This window comes from Macrobrachium nipponense, chromosome 1, assembly GCF_015104395.2.
Source record: "Macrobrachium nipponense isolate FS-2020 chromosome 1, ASM1510439v2, whole genome shotgun sequence".
Taxonomy (NCBI): Eukaryota; Metazoa; Arthropoda; class Malacostraca; order Decapoda; family Palaemonidae; genus Macrobrachium; species Macrobrachium nipponense.
The window spans coordinates 189935907-189952960 of record NC_087200.1 but is presented as its reverse complement, the minus strand read 5'-3'; the positions used below and the strand labels follow the sequence as shown (position 1 = coordinate 189952960).

The 17054-nt window shown below is 40.9% G+C and overlaps 2 protein-coding genes across 4 annotated transcripts in view; both read left to right on the top strand.

Moving 5' to 3' along the window:
- The window catches only part of LOC135219943 (farnesyl pyrophosphate synthase-like), a 375303-nt gene that overhangs the window by 110339 nt on the left and 247910 nt on the right, over positions 1-17054 (top strand). The gene's annotated exons all lie outside the window — the stretch shown is intronic.
- LOC135219942 (threonine synthase-like 2) overlaps positions 1-17054 on the top strand; it is a 159145-nt gene that overhangs the window by 39134 nt on the left and 102957 nt on the right. For all 3 annotated transcript variants that reach the window (XM_064257178.1, XM_064257177.1, XM_064257179.1), the window contains 3 exons: positions 10170-10364; positions 10604-10756; positions 11085-11303. In XM_064257178.1, coding sequence (XP_064113248.1) covers positions 10170-10364; positions 10604-10756; positions 11085-11303 — 567 coding nt within the window. The remainder of the gene's footprint in view (positions 1-10169; positions 10365-10603; positions 10757-11084; positions 11304-17054) is intronic.

Below are 17054 nucleotides of genomic sequence, written 5' to 3'. Positions count from 1 at the left end.
TTTAATTTCAGGAATGTAGTCTGAACAGGGAATTGCTATACTTTTTGGATTTTTTGATGATACCTAACTTAGCCAATTCATCAGCTCGTTCATTTCCAACAATACCAACATGTGAAGGAACCCAGCAGAGGTTAACTACCTTCTGTTTTTGTTTTAATAAAAACAACCACTCTGTTATTTCCAGTACCACAGGGTGTACTGGATTAAAGATGCCAAAGCTTCCAGGCACTCTTGGAATCACTAAAAATGGTAAAATTATCTCCTTCTAAAGTTACAATTTTCTTTAGGCTGTTAAAATGCTAAAAAGTTCAGCAGTAAAAATAGAAGCACAACATGGTAATGCACCACTAACACTACTGTCAGGGTATACCACTCCAAACCCAACGCCTGCACTGGATTTGGAGCCATCGGTAAAGAATTGCCTTGAGTTTATCATGTTTTTCAGCATGGCAAAGGAACATTTCTGCTTCAAGAATATCACCTGAACAGTCTGCCTTGCAACCAGAAAACCATTTACAATATTTCGAGAGGGCAACTTCCATGGAGGGAATCTTGAAAATTTTGCTGGAATTACTTTTTTTACCTTTTATTCATTGAGCTCCTCTAATGCACATTTTTACCCTGTATCCAAAAGGCTTTGGATATGAAGCATATTTTCATAAATACAAAAATTGCCTTTAAAAAACAGTATTGTAAGCTAAGGACTCAGGAGTTCTCTGTATGCGGTACCAATATTTCAACAGGTAAATTTTCTTATCAATCTAAGGGCAGTTCACCTGCATCCACTAATAAACTAGATATTGGAGAGGATCTAAAGGCTCCTGTTGCAATTCTAATTCCCCCATGATGAACTGCATTCAAAGTATCCAATCTCCTTGTCGTAGCTGATGAGTAGATTTCTGACCCATATGCCAATTTTGAAGCAACTATTGCTTTATAAACATGTAACAAATGCTTTCTATCAGCCCCCAATTTGTATGACCTAAGACTTTTCAAACATCTAAGGCCTTCATGCATTTGACTTTGAGGCTCCTGAGATGAGCTTCCCATGTCAACCTGCTGTCAAAGATGAGGCCTAAAAACTTTGTTTCCTGTACGCATGCGAGTCTCTGTCCATTTAAAAACAGATCTGGGTCTGGATGAACCCCTCTGATACGGCAAAAATGCATAACAACTGTTTTGGCAGAGGAAAATTTTAAAACCATGCTCAGCTGCCCAACTGTTAACTTTATTTATTACCAACTGGAGTTTTCGCTCTGCAACAGACATTTTAGATGCAGCACCACGAAATAGATAAATCATCAACGAACATTGTTGACATTACATTCTTTTGGAATTTTTGACGCTATCCCATTTATGGCTAAGGCAAACAGAGTGACACTTAACACACTTCCCTGTGGTACTCCTTCCTCTTGTTCTTTCAAATTAGACAGAGTACTACCTACTCTCCACTTTAAAATAACGGATTTTTAAAAGACTTTAATAAAAAGTGGTAGTTCTCCACGCAGACCAATTTCATGCAAGACTTTCATAATTCCATGCCTCCAGGTAGTATCATAAGCCTTTTCTAGGTCAAAGAAAACCGCCACATAATGCTGCTTGGAAGTCAAATGCCTGACAAATTGCATTCTCCAAACGTATCAATACATCTGTGCAAGAATGCATACGGGCGAAAGCCACACTGAGATGATGATATAATCTTCTTTGCTTCTAAAACCATACCAACCTAAAATTTTACCATTTTTTCCATAAGTTTACAAAACAGGAAGTTAAAGCTATTGTCTATAGCTTGTAGGGACAGATGAATCTTTCCCTGGCTTGACAAAGGGTAAAACTGCTTGCTATTTCCCAAACACTAGGGTAACCCTCTCTTAAAAATTCCTTATTTTAATTCAATACTTACTTAAAATAAAAAATTTAGTTTCCTTTGAAGTATTCTTGATCATTTCATATAAAATTTCATCAGGTCCAGGTGCAGTGTTTTTACTGTTACCAAAGAGCAAATAAAAATTCCTCCATGGTAAAAGGCATATATATGATTCAGATTTAAAAGAGGTAAATCAAAGTGTTTCAGACTCTGCTAACTCTCTCTCCCTGTAGAATGGAGAATTTTCATCCCTACTTGATATCATTGCAAAAGTTCTGCAAAAACATTGCTTACAGCCTTTGAGTCTGTTATAAAGTCACCGTTGACTTTTAAAACTGGAAGGGGACTAGGATTGTACTTTCCTGCTATTTTCTTAATAACTGTCCAGATCTTGGTCATAGGTGTTTTCCAGGTAATTGTGATATAAAAAGTGCCCATGATTCTCGTCTCGCATGCTTTATTTGCCATCTGAATTTGGCTCGAGCCTTTTTAAAGGAGATCAAGTAGCATTCACAGCGATGTCTTCTGTACCTAGTAAAAGCTGCTCTCATGGCTTTGTGTCTTATTTTGCATTGAACATTTTCCACATGGAACAGGCTTACCGATGCAATTTCCACTGGTTTTTGGGATTGCCTTTTCTGCTGCAAACATAAAAAATCATTGTTAAATAGAACATGCTTCTCCTATTGTTTGGCATATCTTTTGCATCTAGTTCAGTATAACTGAGTTCCTCGAAAAGGGGCCAATTTGCTTTATTGGTACACCACCTAGGCATTCTGTATACTGGCTCATATTTCTCAGTTCTGATGACAATTGGAAAATGATCACTGCCGTATAGATCTTCCAATACCTCCAGTTGAAGTCAATGAATGTATCAGAACTGGTGATAGATAAGTCAATACATGAAAATGCACCAGTCTGAATGTGAAAATGGGTGGGTTTTTCAGTATTCAAAAGGGTCATATCTGAATTTTCTATTGATGATAAGATAAGGTTTCCTCTTTGATTTGTTAAAATGTCACCCCCAAAGTTCATGTCGACCATTAAAGTCTCCCATATCAGAAATGGTCGGGGTAGCTGTTCATACAAGTGTGTTAACTGTCGTTCAAGTATTGGGTTATTAGGAGGGAGATACAATGAACAAATTGTGTAAGTCTTTTTTAAGTGAATTTTGACAGCTACAGCTTGTAATTGAGTTTGCAACTGTATTTTTGAGTGAGCAATATCTCGTCTTACAAGAAGAGCACTTCCACCCGAATTTCCCTGTATAGGGAATTGGGAATGGAATGCAAAAAACTCTTTAGGAGTAAGCATTTTGTTGTTGCTTAGCATAGTCTCTTGTAGTGCTAAGCATACTGGATTATAAGTATTAATCAAACATAGTAGCTCTTCATATTTGGCGCGAAGTCCCTGGCAGTTCCATTGTAGTATAGCAGAGAAAGTACCTATTTTCTAGAGGATGATCCCCTGTCCAAGATCGTTTTGTTATGTTTTTTCTTCGAAGATGATATCTGAGTTTTGTGACGGACTTTTGGTACAGTTCCAGATGTCGAAGGAGTACTTAGAGGGTCATTTGAATGTACCAAGTGATCACTTATGATGGTATTTGAAACATCTTCGATCCTGGCAGTATCTGGTTCTATCATTTTCAGCTAGTCTAATTTTATTATCTAAACCAAGCTGAATTGAGTTTAACATTTTGTTTGCCTTAGGTTCTACATTTGTTGCTGCTGTGTTGTATGATAAGATAGTGGGATATGACTCATTATTTTCCATTAATTCCGATGTTCTATGAGGGTCAGCTGAACCACAGGATGGTGAAGGTTTACTCATTTTTTGTTTTGAATCAACTTTTTCTACGGATGTATCTCCTTTCTCAAGGTGCTTGACTTTTGATTCAGGCATTGTTACAGACTCTTCACTTAAAAGTCCTCTTGTTGACAATTTTCCCAGCATCCATTTTTTCTTCTTTATCTTCATTACACTTTTTGAGATTCAATTTCTTTTGTCTTTCCTCATTTCCTTTTACTGCATCTACAAATGACTTCTGGGTGTTGAATTTCTGCAAAGTCTTTTGTCTTGCTTCTTTAAAGGTAATGCGCTCTTGAGTCTTGATACAAAGTGTTTCTTTTTCAATGAGATACTTGATACATGATTTATGTGCTGCAGTATGGTCTCCCCCACAATTAGGCAGCATGGAGTAAGTTCACAATTCCCATGCTCTTTTCTGCCACAGTTAAAGCATATGGCTGGTTCATTCCTTTCTTTTTTCCTACATGTTGTTATCAAATGGCCAAACATTTGGCAATGGAAACATCTTCTGGGAGCGGGAATATACTGTCTAACTGGCAGGTGAAGCCATGCAGCTTTCAGAAATTTAGGGAGTCTCAAACAATCAAAGGTGAGTATTAGAGTAGGTGTTGGATGTAATATTCCCAATACTTTTTTCTTGATTCGTCTCACATCAACCACCTTTTGATCAGCAAATTCTTTTTGGAGAGTGTCCTCAGAATAATGTAGGAGTTCAGTACTATACACTACTCCTTTAGACTGATTCATTGTTTTGTGAGGAGTGCATTTTGCTGTGCTTCCTTCTACAGCACTAATAGACAGTAATTTTCTACTTTCATCTGGTGATGAAACTTCCACAAGCAAGCTTCCTTCACCTTGAGAGGCTATCTTTGGTTCTCTGCCAATGCATTTTACAATATCTCTATGGTGACATCAAAATATATTCAGTTCTTTTATGCTTTTGTCGAGATCAAGAGAAAGGTATTATTATAAGTCTCAGGTTCTTGAGATCCAAGTAAAATTCCAATATCAGGATTAGCATTCTTATATCTATTATTAAATCTGCTATTCTTTCCTCTGTTCTGAACTACATAAGGGCTTGTAGTAACAATCAAAGAATCTTTGATGTTTTCATTGGAGGAGGTTGGGGATGGCAAAGGGAGGTCCTTATCCAAGCCTAAGGTTGTCAACGGTGCCAAAGAGTCGGGGGATCCAGGGGACAATGTACTAGACATATTATCCATGATAGTTTGAAGGAGAAACAAAAAAAAGGGGGGGGGGGGGGGGGGGGAAATATACACACACACACACACACAACAACTGCTTGGGAAGACCAACAAGGTATCGCGGACTAGACAGGGTCCAACATTCTCCACCAATGGCACACGTAGAAGTTGCTTCCCCACGGTCTGCTCCATACCCTACCCTTTCGGGATAGCACCAATATGCTTGCAGTGGCCCAGGTATAAGCCAATCTGCCTGCTGGGAGTTCTACCCCCACTAATGGGGACAGACTCCCCACTCCAAACATATTGGTGGGCTTCCGAACAAAAGCCAGGAGTCCCATCCCAAAAAACCAGCCCCCCCTGGATTCCGATTGGGTGATCCCTGGAGATGGTTCCGCCCTTAAGATAGCAATGGGAAAATCCCATCACCATCTCTTGGGTCCAAACCGTATTGGGTGGCGACTCACCACCACAACTCCCACAATTAGCTTCGAATGCAAATCCCCTCCAAACCACGAACCCCTCCCAGACTCACCCAAGCAGAAAATTTTTTCGAAAGTGGAAATGTCCACGCAAGTTAATGCCAAAAGTTTTGTAGGCGTTCCGTCAGGATCCGGCCTTCGCAAACTTGAAGGCAGAATCCCTTACCCCCTCACCACGTGAAGGAACCTACTCGAGGGGTCTTGGAAGGTTGAAGGGAGTGTCAAATAAATACATTAGAACAACAGTTCTTTCGGCTTCTATCCGCAGAGGTAAATACGATATGCGTATATGACTTGACCCATGCGTTAGCAAAATGACGCAAAGATAAACTACGTAAGTATTGTAGTAATTTGAACATCGAATTCTCTACTACATCTTTCCTCGACGAGGAAGAGAGAAAGAAAGGAAAACGACTGTCCACGCTCTAATGAATGAGGCTTTTTAAAAGAACTCCTTGACTCTTTACCAAGACTCTTTTCCAAGAAAAGGGAGTAATATTCGAATAGAGATCATCAAGAGAGAACCGAGGATCGAAAAGGACCGTTCAATGTTCTTATGATATTGGACATAAGACTTCCCTCTTGAGCATTCATGGATCTAGTCTACAAGTCTTTTTCTTACTCCCCGGATGAGCCTCTGAAAATGAATGAGAGCTCTTCCGAAATTTGTTAACGAGTTTATCCGCTTAAACGATAAAAACGTTAAAATCTATGTCAATGAGAACTACCCCATTTATGAGGGGTCCCCCACTTAAATGACAAAACGTTTAATATCTTGACAATGGGGAAAACGTCCTTACTTGACAAAACTATTAGCACTTTGCTAATAGGGGAAAACCCTTTAACATGACCGAAAGTCACCCAGGAATCCGAGTATATAATCTTCCCGATTCTCAGAGAAATCGATGAAGCGGAAAGAGGGATCGAAGAAAAAATTCGGGTATGTTTCTCCGCTAACTCCGAATCCTTTTTTTGTAAAGGAATGTCCTGTGGAGAGTCCTGAAAAAACCTCGTCTTGACGAGCGTTTATAAAGCGTCAAGCGTCCTAAGAAACGTCGTGAACAGCAAATAAGACGCCTTTACTCTCGCAAAGCGTCCTGCCGAGCTTCCACCGAAGCGTCCTGGCGAATGTCCACAAAAGCGTCCTGCTGAGCGTCCTCAAAAGCGTCCTGCTGAGCGTCCTCAAAAGCGTCCTGCCGAGCGTCCTCAAAAGCGTCCTGCTGAGCGTCCTCAAAACGTCCTGCTTAGCTACGAGCGTGTCTGAGCAGAGAACACCAAGTCTTCTGAACGACGTTTCAGAGAGGAACTCGTTGAGCGCCCTGATGCATGCAAGGCCCGCCAAGAGGCGTCCTGGCGAGCGACCTTTCCAACATCTCAATGTTACGACGAACCGCTTTTGCATATGACGTTGAATATTTTCAAGGGACGTCCTCATGCGAGTCTCCATGGAGAGCCGCACGCTGCTCCTGAAGTGTGTGAACACTAAAGGAAGACGTATGGCTTTCGTCTTCAAGACGGGCCTTAAAGACCTTCATACCTTCTTACAAAGACAGTGGCCGCCTGTGCGACAACTTGCGTCTTAGTAATGCAAAAGACCATCTCCAGAAACGCACTCAGCAAAGGAACGCCGAGGCGTCCAAAAAAGACACCCTCGCAAGGTGCTTGCCGAGCGTCCTGGAGAATGTCTCCACTATAGGACGTCGAGCACCTCCAAAAGCTTCTTCACGTCTAAATTGTCCTTCTTATGCCGAACCAGAGACATAAGTTGTTTGACTGTGCAAAGCAGCTTGCCGGACGTCAAACTTATCAGCTTGCTTTTTCGAAGAAAAGCGAACGTTACATAACGTATACGGAGCGCCATTAGGAGAGGAGACGAATACTGAGTTACTCCTCCAAAAGGTGGAATCTATAATGTCCTTGATTACCAAATCCTTTTGGAATGCTAGCGAGGTTGAAACAGCTCTAACTTCATGAGCGTTCACTCGCAGGAGGCTCAAATCACTCTTCTGGCAAGATGAATGAGCCTCCTTAATATTTCCCTTAGGAAAAGAGCCAGTGCATTCTTCGAAAAGGGTAAATGTGGTCTCTTCCTGAGCACCATACATTACCCGAAGGACCTCTTACTTCCTTCGTTTATGTAAATATAACTCGAAGAGCCCTGACAGGGCACAGGACTCTTTCATCCTCTCGTGACGAGAGAGAGAGGACGTGAAGCGTCCTCTTCTCTAAAGCTTCTTTAGGGGGCGCGAGTCCTTCCGAGAGCTCCAACCCCTGTGTGGGGAGGACGCCTCGGAGGACGAGAAGCAATCCTTCAAGATTCGTTGCACGTGCTCGATCTTCGGCAGCCTGGGAAGCGACAACAGGACCTGCCGAAAGGAAGCCAGATCAGCATGAAAAACCCCGTAACCTTCCTTCGGCTTTTGACATGCCCTCTCCCTGGTTTCCTGGTGGATCCGACAGAGGTCTAGGCCTAGAGGCGTTATGGGGCCGATCTGACGTTCCCTCCTAACGAGAGAGAGGACGTGAAGCGTCCTTTTCTCTAAAGCTTCTTAGAGGGCGCGAGTCCTTCCGAGAGCTCCAACCCTTGCGCGGGGAGGACGCCTCGGAGGACGAGAAGCAATCCTTCAAGATTCGTGCACGTGCACGATCTTTTATCAGCCTGGGAAGCGTCAACAGGTTCTGCCGAAGGGACGCCAGATCGGTGGGGAGCCCCCGTAACCCTCTTGCGGCTTTCGACATGCCCTCTCCCAGAGTCCTGGGAGTCCGACAGAGGTCCAGGCCTAGAGGCATTATGGGGCCGATCTGACGCCCCCTCCACAACACAAGGGGCACTACACTTCACAACACTGATTGGAGAGCGAGCACTTTAGCCTAAGATTACTTGATGTAATCCTCTAGCAGACACTTCTTCTAGGCCCGTAAGCCATACCACAGGGTTAGGCAAAATAAAATCTACAGGAGGTTAGAAGGTTCATTATTTCTAACTTCTGTTTACCTTTCTATAGTTTTATCAAGATAATGTGGAGGAAAACTCCTGATTCTAACACGCTCTAAAATGCGTACATGAATCCTCCTTCTTCCGTAATCAGTCACACATTACACTAATTACATTGAACTTATGCAAAGAAAACATGTAAACGTCATAAATACTAAGCGAGTGTCTACCGAAAGTTCCGGTAGCCTCACCTTACCATGCAGACAACAAAGTCTGAAACTAGGCTAACTAGCTTCAGACATCAAATGCAATGAAAAAATTTACGATAGCGTATGCCTAGCCACAAATCCATTAATAATCGAAAGAATAATTAGGATACTTAAGCGGCTAATGAAGTTTTAAACAAAATCCTAGGCGGAGGTCTGTAAACAGTTGTTTACCGACCGGCGACAGAAAAAATATGAATAGAAAATGGGAATAGTTCCTGATATCCGCCTCCCACGGCGGGAATGGGTACTACCACCTGGCCGCCCACTGCGTGTGCCGCGAATTTTTAAATTCTGTCGGACTTCAGAAAATACAGCTATATATATATATCTGTCAGGTAAGTTTCATGAACAAAACTGTGAGTGAGAATTTCCCATGAATAATGGGCATATACGGTCTATAGAGAAATCCGCGAATAGCGGGGGTCGACTGTACTCTGTTACTATTTATCCTCACTGGACCTCACACATTTTATTTTTGTACGGGGAGGAATTGAAAACCAGAATCTCCAGCCAGGCTTATGCTGGCTGATCTCCCTGCAATGGAAGAGATTTGACAAGAAACACAAGAAGTTTAAGAGCTGTTAGCTGGTGTCCTTGGAGAAGAATCTTTCTGGAATCTTAATGCCAGACTGCCCTGTCCATCCTGCTGATCCTCCTTTAGTTCAGTCCAAGGGGGTTATGGAGGTCCACCACAGTCTGTACATACCTCAATCCAAGGAAAGAGAGGTTCACCACAGAACCAGTTAGTTTCTGAGTGCATCTATTGACTCCAGTCCAAGATTCCTTGAGAGTTGGGATATTACTGCATCCCTTCTCTTCAGGACCAGATTGGACCAAAGGTTTACCATCTGGTGGGCTAGGTGGGTAACTGTCTTACTTCCAGACAGCAGCAGGAGTATATTTTTTCCACTAGTGAGTTAGAGGTGGAGAAACCAGCTTAGACTGGCTAGACCAAGGTGAATTTCTTGTCCTGAAATAAGAGAATTCACCTGGTCCAGGATATAAAGCAGTTTGCGGATGCAGCCACACAGTTTCTTTTTCTAGGTCATTGTGCTGCCTAATCAGCCAAATTACTTGGTGGAACTGCATCTGTAACTCAGGATATTAGAATTCTTGGGCAGAATACCCTCTCCTCAGAGCCGCCTGGGGATCGTTCAAGCACTCAGGTATACGATCTGTTTAATCCTAGTACTTTACCGGGCTCGTATGCCTCTGAGGATGGTTTGGGGGCAGAGAGAGCACGAACTATTTTTGCATTAAAAATGCAAAACAGGTTGAAAGGGTTATGATGTTTATTAATAATCCTGTCATTTGCTGCATTGTAGAACCGGGCCATATAACATCTGTGTGTAGTATAGAGCATTTCCTGAGTACAAAATTACAGGTAGCCATATAAAGAAAGAATTTATGTATCTATGTATTGTTCTGAAATTATGATTGCATTTAGCCTTGCAAGTTCTTGTCAGTAAAGATATCATGTGAGTATAAGTTGTCAGTCTTTAAAATGTATCAACTATGTAATGAAGTAATTATAATAATAACAAATATTGTACAGATTATATAGAAATCTACCCTAATGAATAAATGTGTTCTTGCCAGATATCATCATCAGTTCCCTAAAACGGTTTCGGATTCCCGAAGTGGTTCGAATAGAAAAGCTGAAAGGAGGAATCAATATCATAGAACTCTTCCATGGCACCACGCTTGCTTTCAAAGATTTAGCTCTCTCTGTTGTTGGTGGATTAATTGATCACTACTTAAGCCAAAGGAACAAACACATAATTATTCTTATTGGTAAGATGCCCATGCTTTCATTTTCAAGAAAATATACTTAAAAAGACACTGAAATTGGATCAACAGTGAGTATATGAGACTTTGGAAGAAAATTAATAAGTTTCAACCAAATCTATATATGTATTCTGTAACATTCTCTTGAAATATAACTTATTCTTAAAAATGTAATTGTCTCAGCATACTGTCAGTATTAATTTAGCTAATTTCTTTTACATCAATTGTTAATCTACTGGTTTCAGGCACTTCAGGTGATACTGGAAGTGCAGCTATTGAAGGAGTAAGAGGTCGGAAAGGAATAGACATAGTTGTTTTATTGCCTGATGGGCGCTGTAGTATGATCCAGGAACTACAAATGACGACTGTCACAGAAGATAATGTGCACGTTTATAAAGGTCATTTGATTGTAAACTTCTTTGAATGCCTTTAAAACTGCCTTCATGATTGCTGACTGATATTTTTTACTGGATAACAGTATAATTAGACTTCACATCATACAGAAAGAATAATGTAAATAATGTCATGACTGCTATTTAGATGATATCTGCTAAGAGAGACCTTCATTCTTGTAAGTTGCTCTTTAGTATGTAATTATTCTTTTTACCGTTTATTGAACAGGTATTTTTTAATATCAGTCACTTTAATTTTAGAAAATTACTTGGTAAATATATACCATATCCAAAGTACTAATTATGCACAGTAATTTTCTTCTGTGATTGACAGTGGAAGGAACTTCAGATGACTTAGATGAGCCAATCAAACAATGCTTTGGAGACCAAAAACTAGTATCCAAGCATAATCTGATCTCCATAAATTCAATTAATTGGGGACGCATCATGGTTCAAGTGGCGCATTTCTTCTTCAGTTACTACCAGCTCTGTTCAAATGTAGGGGCACCTGTAGAGATTGTTGTCCCCACTGGAGCGGCGGGCAATATTACTGGTGTGTATGATTATTTTCCTTTTAACCACATTTCTTTGCTAAAAATGTTTGTGCTTAATTTTTAAAAAAACAAGTGTGTTCCTATTATTAATCTTTTTTGTTTGTTGCACTAAATTCCACATTCCACAGTCCCTAGAGGGGACTCCATAAGACAGACCAACCAATTTCAAAGAATTCTCTTCTAGTTGGTCTTTCAAATGGAAGACTGCAGTGTCTGCAGAATTTTTCCTTACCTTACTACGACTGCTTTTGCAGATACTGCAATTGGGACACACTATGTACTTGTGGAAAGGATTGAAAAATCATTCTGAAACTGCAGTAAATTGTGTATTAGTGGTTCATGATCCCAATAGGTGGCATATCTCAATTTAGAAAATTTTGCAGATAGTACTTACTGCAGTTTTCCATTTTAGGGCAATATAGGACTCAAGACAAGAGGGCTCTTTCTCATGTCTACAGCAGCTGCCTAGGTTCCGTTCCTATTATCAACCTGTAGATGTGGCAACAGCATGCTGCGCACAGTGTTCATTATTGTGTCAACAATGCACCTCGCGGTATACTTTGGTCTCTACCTAGGTTCCATTCCTATTATCAACTTGTAGATGTGGCAACAGCATGCTGCACACAGTGTTCATTATTGTATCAACAAAGCACCTTGCGTTGTACTCTGTTAGCAACTGTTAGCACACAGCTAGAATTTTTACGTATGTCAGTGCTCCAGAACATATTTGGTAGCAACAAACTGAAACAAGCTAAGTACAGAAGGTTAAGTTGTAGTGTAAGTTTTTAGTTTTAAACATTTTATATTAGTAATGTATTTTGCTGAATTTGGGAGCCGATAGTAATGTATTTCGCTGAATTTGGGAGCCAATGTCTCCTGCAGAACCAGAATTAAGTTTTTTTTTTAGGCTACTGTATTTGCTAGCTGACAAACAATGTTTTATTACATTAAAGTAATACTTTTAAACAGTGCTGTCCTTAAAGATCTTTGGTATACGTATGACCTTCTACCTTAATAGTTAGGGATCCCAATAGGGTCCACCTGAGCTACTTAGTAGTTATGCTAAGCTACAACTTTCAATCATGTTCAGCTTCCAAACCTAGGTGTTAAGTAAAACCAATTGGTAAATTACTATAATAATTAATTACCAAGCTGAATAGTTTTTCGAGATAATGTTTCCTATTTAGCATCAATATCAGGGAACTTGTGTCAGAATAGACGAGAAAACACTAAAAGACAATTATTATAAAATATAACAAGAAACTTATTTTGAAAACCTACAAGGGCCTGCCAGAGAGGGAATCATCCCTGCAGAGGGTCGTACGTAAAACCAAACAAAGGAAACAAAGTGAAGTACAGGCAGCCCCTGGGTTACTTCAGGTTCGGGTTATGTCAGTCCGGACTTACAGTGCTTGCCTCATGGTGCTGTTAACCCTTAAACGCCGAAGGGGTATATTGAAAATCGTCTTCCATGTGCCGAGGCAGTCTCGGAGTGAGCGAGGAAGCAGAAAAAGTATTTTTTTCAAAAAATCACAGCGTGCTTAGTTTTCAAGATTAAGAGTTCATTTTTGGCTCCTTTTTTTGTCATTGCCTGAAGTTTAGTATGCAACCATCAGAAATTAAAAAATTATCATTATCATATATAAATAATGTGATATATGATAGCGCGAAAACAAAATTTCATATATAATTGTATTCAAATCGCACTATGCGCAAAACGGTTAAAGGTAACAAGTTACTTTTTTTTCGTTGTAATGTAAACTAAATTGCGATAATTTTGGTATATAACACATTGTAAAACGATTAAAGCAACACAGAGAAAATATCATCACAAAATAATGCATGAATTCGTAACGCGCGGATGTAAACAAATATTTTATCGGTGACTTGTGAGTAGCCTAGGCCCGGCAAACAAACCATAAAATTGCAATTTAGACTTACAGTATATAGTCAGCTTTGGCCTAATGGATGACGTAACATTCCTCGAATTTAATTTTAAAGCAAAAAATTTATGTAGTAAATTATATCTCTAACACATGACAATTGTCTTAAGATGACAAAAACTCATATCATGGATAACAGAGTATGTACAGCAATATGATTACGTACTTGTGCCCAAGCCAACTTATTCATGTTAGTTGTGCTGCCTTAGTTATTACAAGTAATTAGCACATTAACATTTGTGAAACAAACAAAATAATGGTAGTATCCATGAATGTAAGGATAATCATTATTATAATATTATACTATAATTACACACTTGTGACCAAGTTAGCCTGTAGTATCTTAAGTATATATATTGTTCATACAATATTTATAGATGGTTAGTACTAAGGAGCTTCCAATAAATACTTTATTCTTATATCGCTATAGGGCTATTATACAAGACCCACAGATTACGTGTGCTACAACAAATTTCTCTGTCCACTTTTTGGCAGTACAGCCAATACTACCTGCCATAAACATAGATCTTGTAGGAATAAAAGGGAAATACTATGGATGGTCGCCAGGCGTGCAAAATTTGTAACATGCTCTGGCTGTGGCGGGATCACAAAAACAAGTAACCTCCCCACATAAACTTAACCTGTCTGGCTATCAAACCCACCCTCAATCACACTTTCCACTTAACACTAAAAAACACAGCAGGACAATTGCCCCAATACCTACATACAGAACAAAAACACAAACAGGTACTCACCGCTGGCTTCTGATACCTAGGACTAGGCTGTGCTGTCGTCCACTGGATATAGGCTGTAGGCTAGCCAACACACAACCACCGCCGACAACCAAACACAAATCAACCACCCGGGACCCACAACCCCACAAAAACTAAATAACCCAACGACTAAATGCAGATGAACACCAACCGCCTGAAAAAACACGACAACCACACGACTTACAGCAGACTTACAGCAGTACAACAACCCGCCAAAACCAACCCTGCCCCAACCACCACTAACAGACACCGAAAATGCACCACCAACCTTCTTAACCTCACCACAACCAGACAGACACACGCACAACAACTTCACAACCCCAAAATCTATCAAATAACACACAAACAACGAAACACCAAAGGAAAACTGCTGCCAAAACCAACACTGACTTGACCAGACACCTCACTGTTTACAACTCTCGTAACAGACTTCCATTGACTACCTACAGAGTGCCACAACAGACATGCTTCCGACCGCCATCTAACCACTCCCATTCATTCTTCCACCAATCTCTCTCTCTCTCTCACACAACCTTTGTAGATGTTGTCAAATATAAACTAAAATTACTCCTCCATGTTACCTCCCCCATTACATTTGACAACATCTCCTTACACTCACAACATCCACACTAAATTGCCTTTCGCAACACCCAAGGATGCTCAGATGCAGGTCCCCTGGATCTTGTTTGAGGACCATCATACTCTCTTTCAGTTACATCGCCATTCACTTCTTCCAAACCACTTTCTTTCAAACTCCCATTATCTCCCTCACTACCATCCTCCCAAATTCCATTCACTACTTCACCGATGTCTTCCAACTCTGGTTCCAACATCTCCCCTATTTCGGCCACCAAACCACTCAGTTCATCCATACTTCTGTCAAACTCCTGCAAAGACTTATCCATCCTATCAACCACCTCCTCACTATTCAGTTTCCTTCTCACTGAAGTCTTACTTGTCCCTGTCAACTCAAACCCACATACACCACAAGTATCATTCATTCCCCCAAAGTCATCCGTAGCACACGCTTTATCAACCGTTTGCACCCTACCACCAACCCCTTTACCATGCCGTTCACGCTTTTCCCTTCCACTTCCTCTCTCCACACTCTTCTGTTTTCTTCCATACTCAACCAACACCAACTGTCGATCTCCCAGACCAATTTGTTCACCAACAGTCGGCTCATACTTATTCACCCTCAACCACTCACTCATCGCATTCTCCCGAACATAGTGTGGTACTTCCTCCACTTACGGAGCTGGTTATGGTGTGCCCTAACCTCATCCAGTCCCCCACCTACTCGCAATTTCCCCAAAACATAACTCAATCCACTCGGTCCACTTCCAAAATCTCAAAAGGCCCTTCAAATTTCTCCCTTACTTTATTCACATTCATTCTTCCCATCTCAACCACCTCTTTCAACACCTTATCCCCAATCTTAAAACTCTCAAACCTTTCACTCGCTTTCTTCCACAAATCCCGATCACCTTCTGACAGACCCAACCGCGGTCTGACAATCCTTTCAAAATTCAACACATATTTACAAGGAGACATACCTATACTCTTCTGCAGTGTGGCATTATATACCCAAACTGCACGTCCTACATACATATCCCAATCCTTGTCGCTCTTACTCATCATTCGCAAAATCTCAGTCATCGTCCTAACAGTCCTTTCAGCCAACCCATTCGCACTGGGGCATATACGGAGTAGAATACACATGCACAATACCCCATTCCTTCAACATTTCTTCAAATTCCCATCCCACAAACTCAGGTCCATTATCACTCAACATTTTTGCCGGCTTACACACACACATTGGCAACATCACTTGACCCACCATTCGTGCAACAGTTTCACTCCTCTTATCTTTGATGGGAACCACATAAGCAAATTTACTCATGTGATCCACCATCACAATCATCCCCACGTGTCCTCTCGCAGTCCTGGGCAAAGAAACACAATCAATCACAAGCATTTCAAACGGCTCTTTCATCTGCAATCGCAACACAGGTGGACTTGCATGCACACTCTGATACTTTCCCCTCTGACAGTCTTCACACGTGACAGCATCCACACAATCTTACTCAACCCAGGAGCATACAATCTCTCTCTCATGCATTCCCACAACTTATTTTTTCCCATATGCCCAAACCGATCATGCACCAACAAACACATACTCACAGCTGACACTCAACAAGAAAAAACACTGGCACATACACTTCCTTGTCATACACCCCTTCCTGATGCAAAAAGTACACTATGTTTTTGCACACCACAAAAACGTTTAGCAACCCTCTTATATACATCCAACTCACATGGCCAGTCTTCCACACGCACTCCTCCCAAAACACATTGTCGCAACACACTTATCTCCAGGCACTTATTTTGCATTTCCTCAATCTCTTCCTCACTCAACAGATCATTCTCACTCCTAGCAATATCAATCATACCCACAAAGTTTGCTACAAACACTACCATCTTGAATCCTAGCTACTTGCCTGCCCCCCTTTCTAAGAATTCCATTTCCTACATCTACGTCTATATCGTGGATCCTCAAAAAATCTATCCCTATTAAAAAACAAGATGGCATATCATTTTCTCCTATGGACTATAAAGTTATGCATTACTTCAAGATCCCCCAACCTAACCTTTAACCGTACCTCTTCCCATACTAAAACACTTCCTTGTCCCAACCCATGTATTCTCACACTTGTAGACTGCCTTTTCACTTCCCAATCACATCTCTCAAGTTCACTCACCACTGACCCACTCACCAAGGAAACTTGTGCCCCTGTGTCAACCAAACTACAATACTCACTATCATTTACTTGGACAAACGTCACCATTTTCCCTCGAGTCCCATGCATACACACATTCACTACCACGTCCACCTGGTTATCCACATCACATCCTCCTCATCACATTCATCCTCAGCTAACTCCCCATTTCCACAATTCTGACTCAGATCCCCTTCACAGTCCCTTTTTGTAACCAACCAATTACAATTACGTTCCCCGCACTGAATCATCAA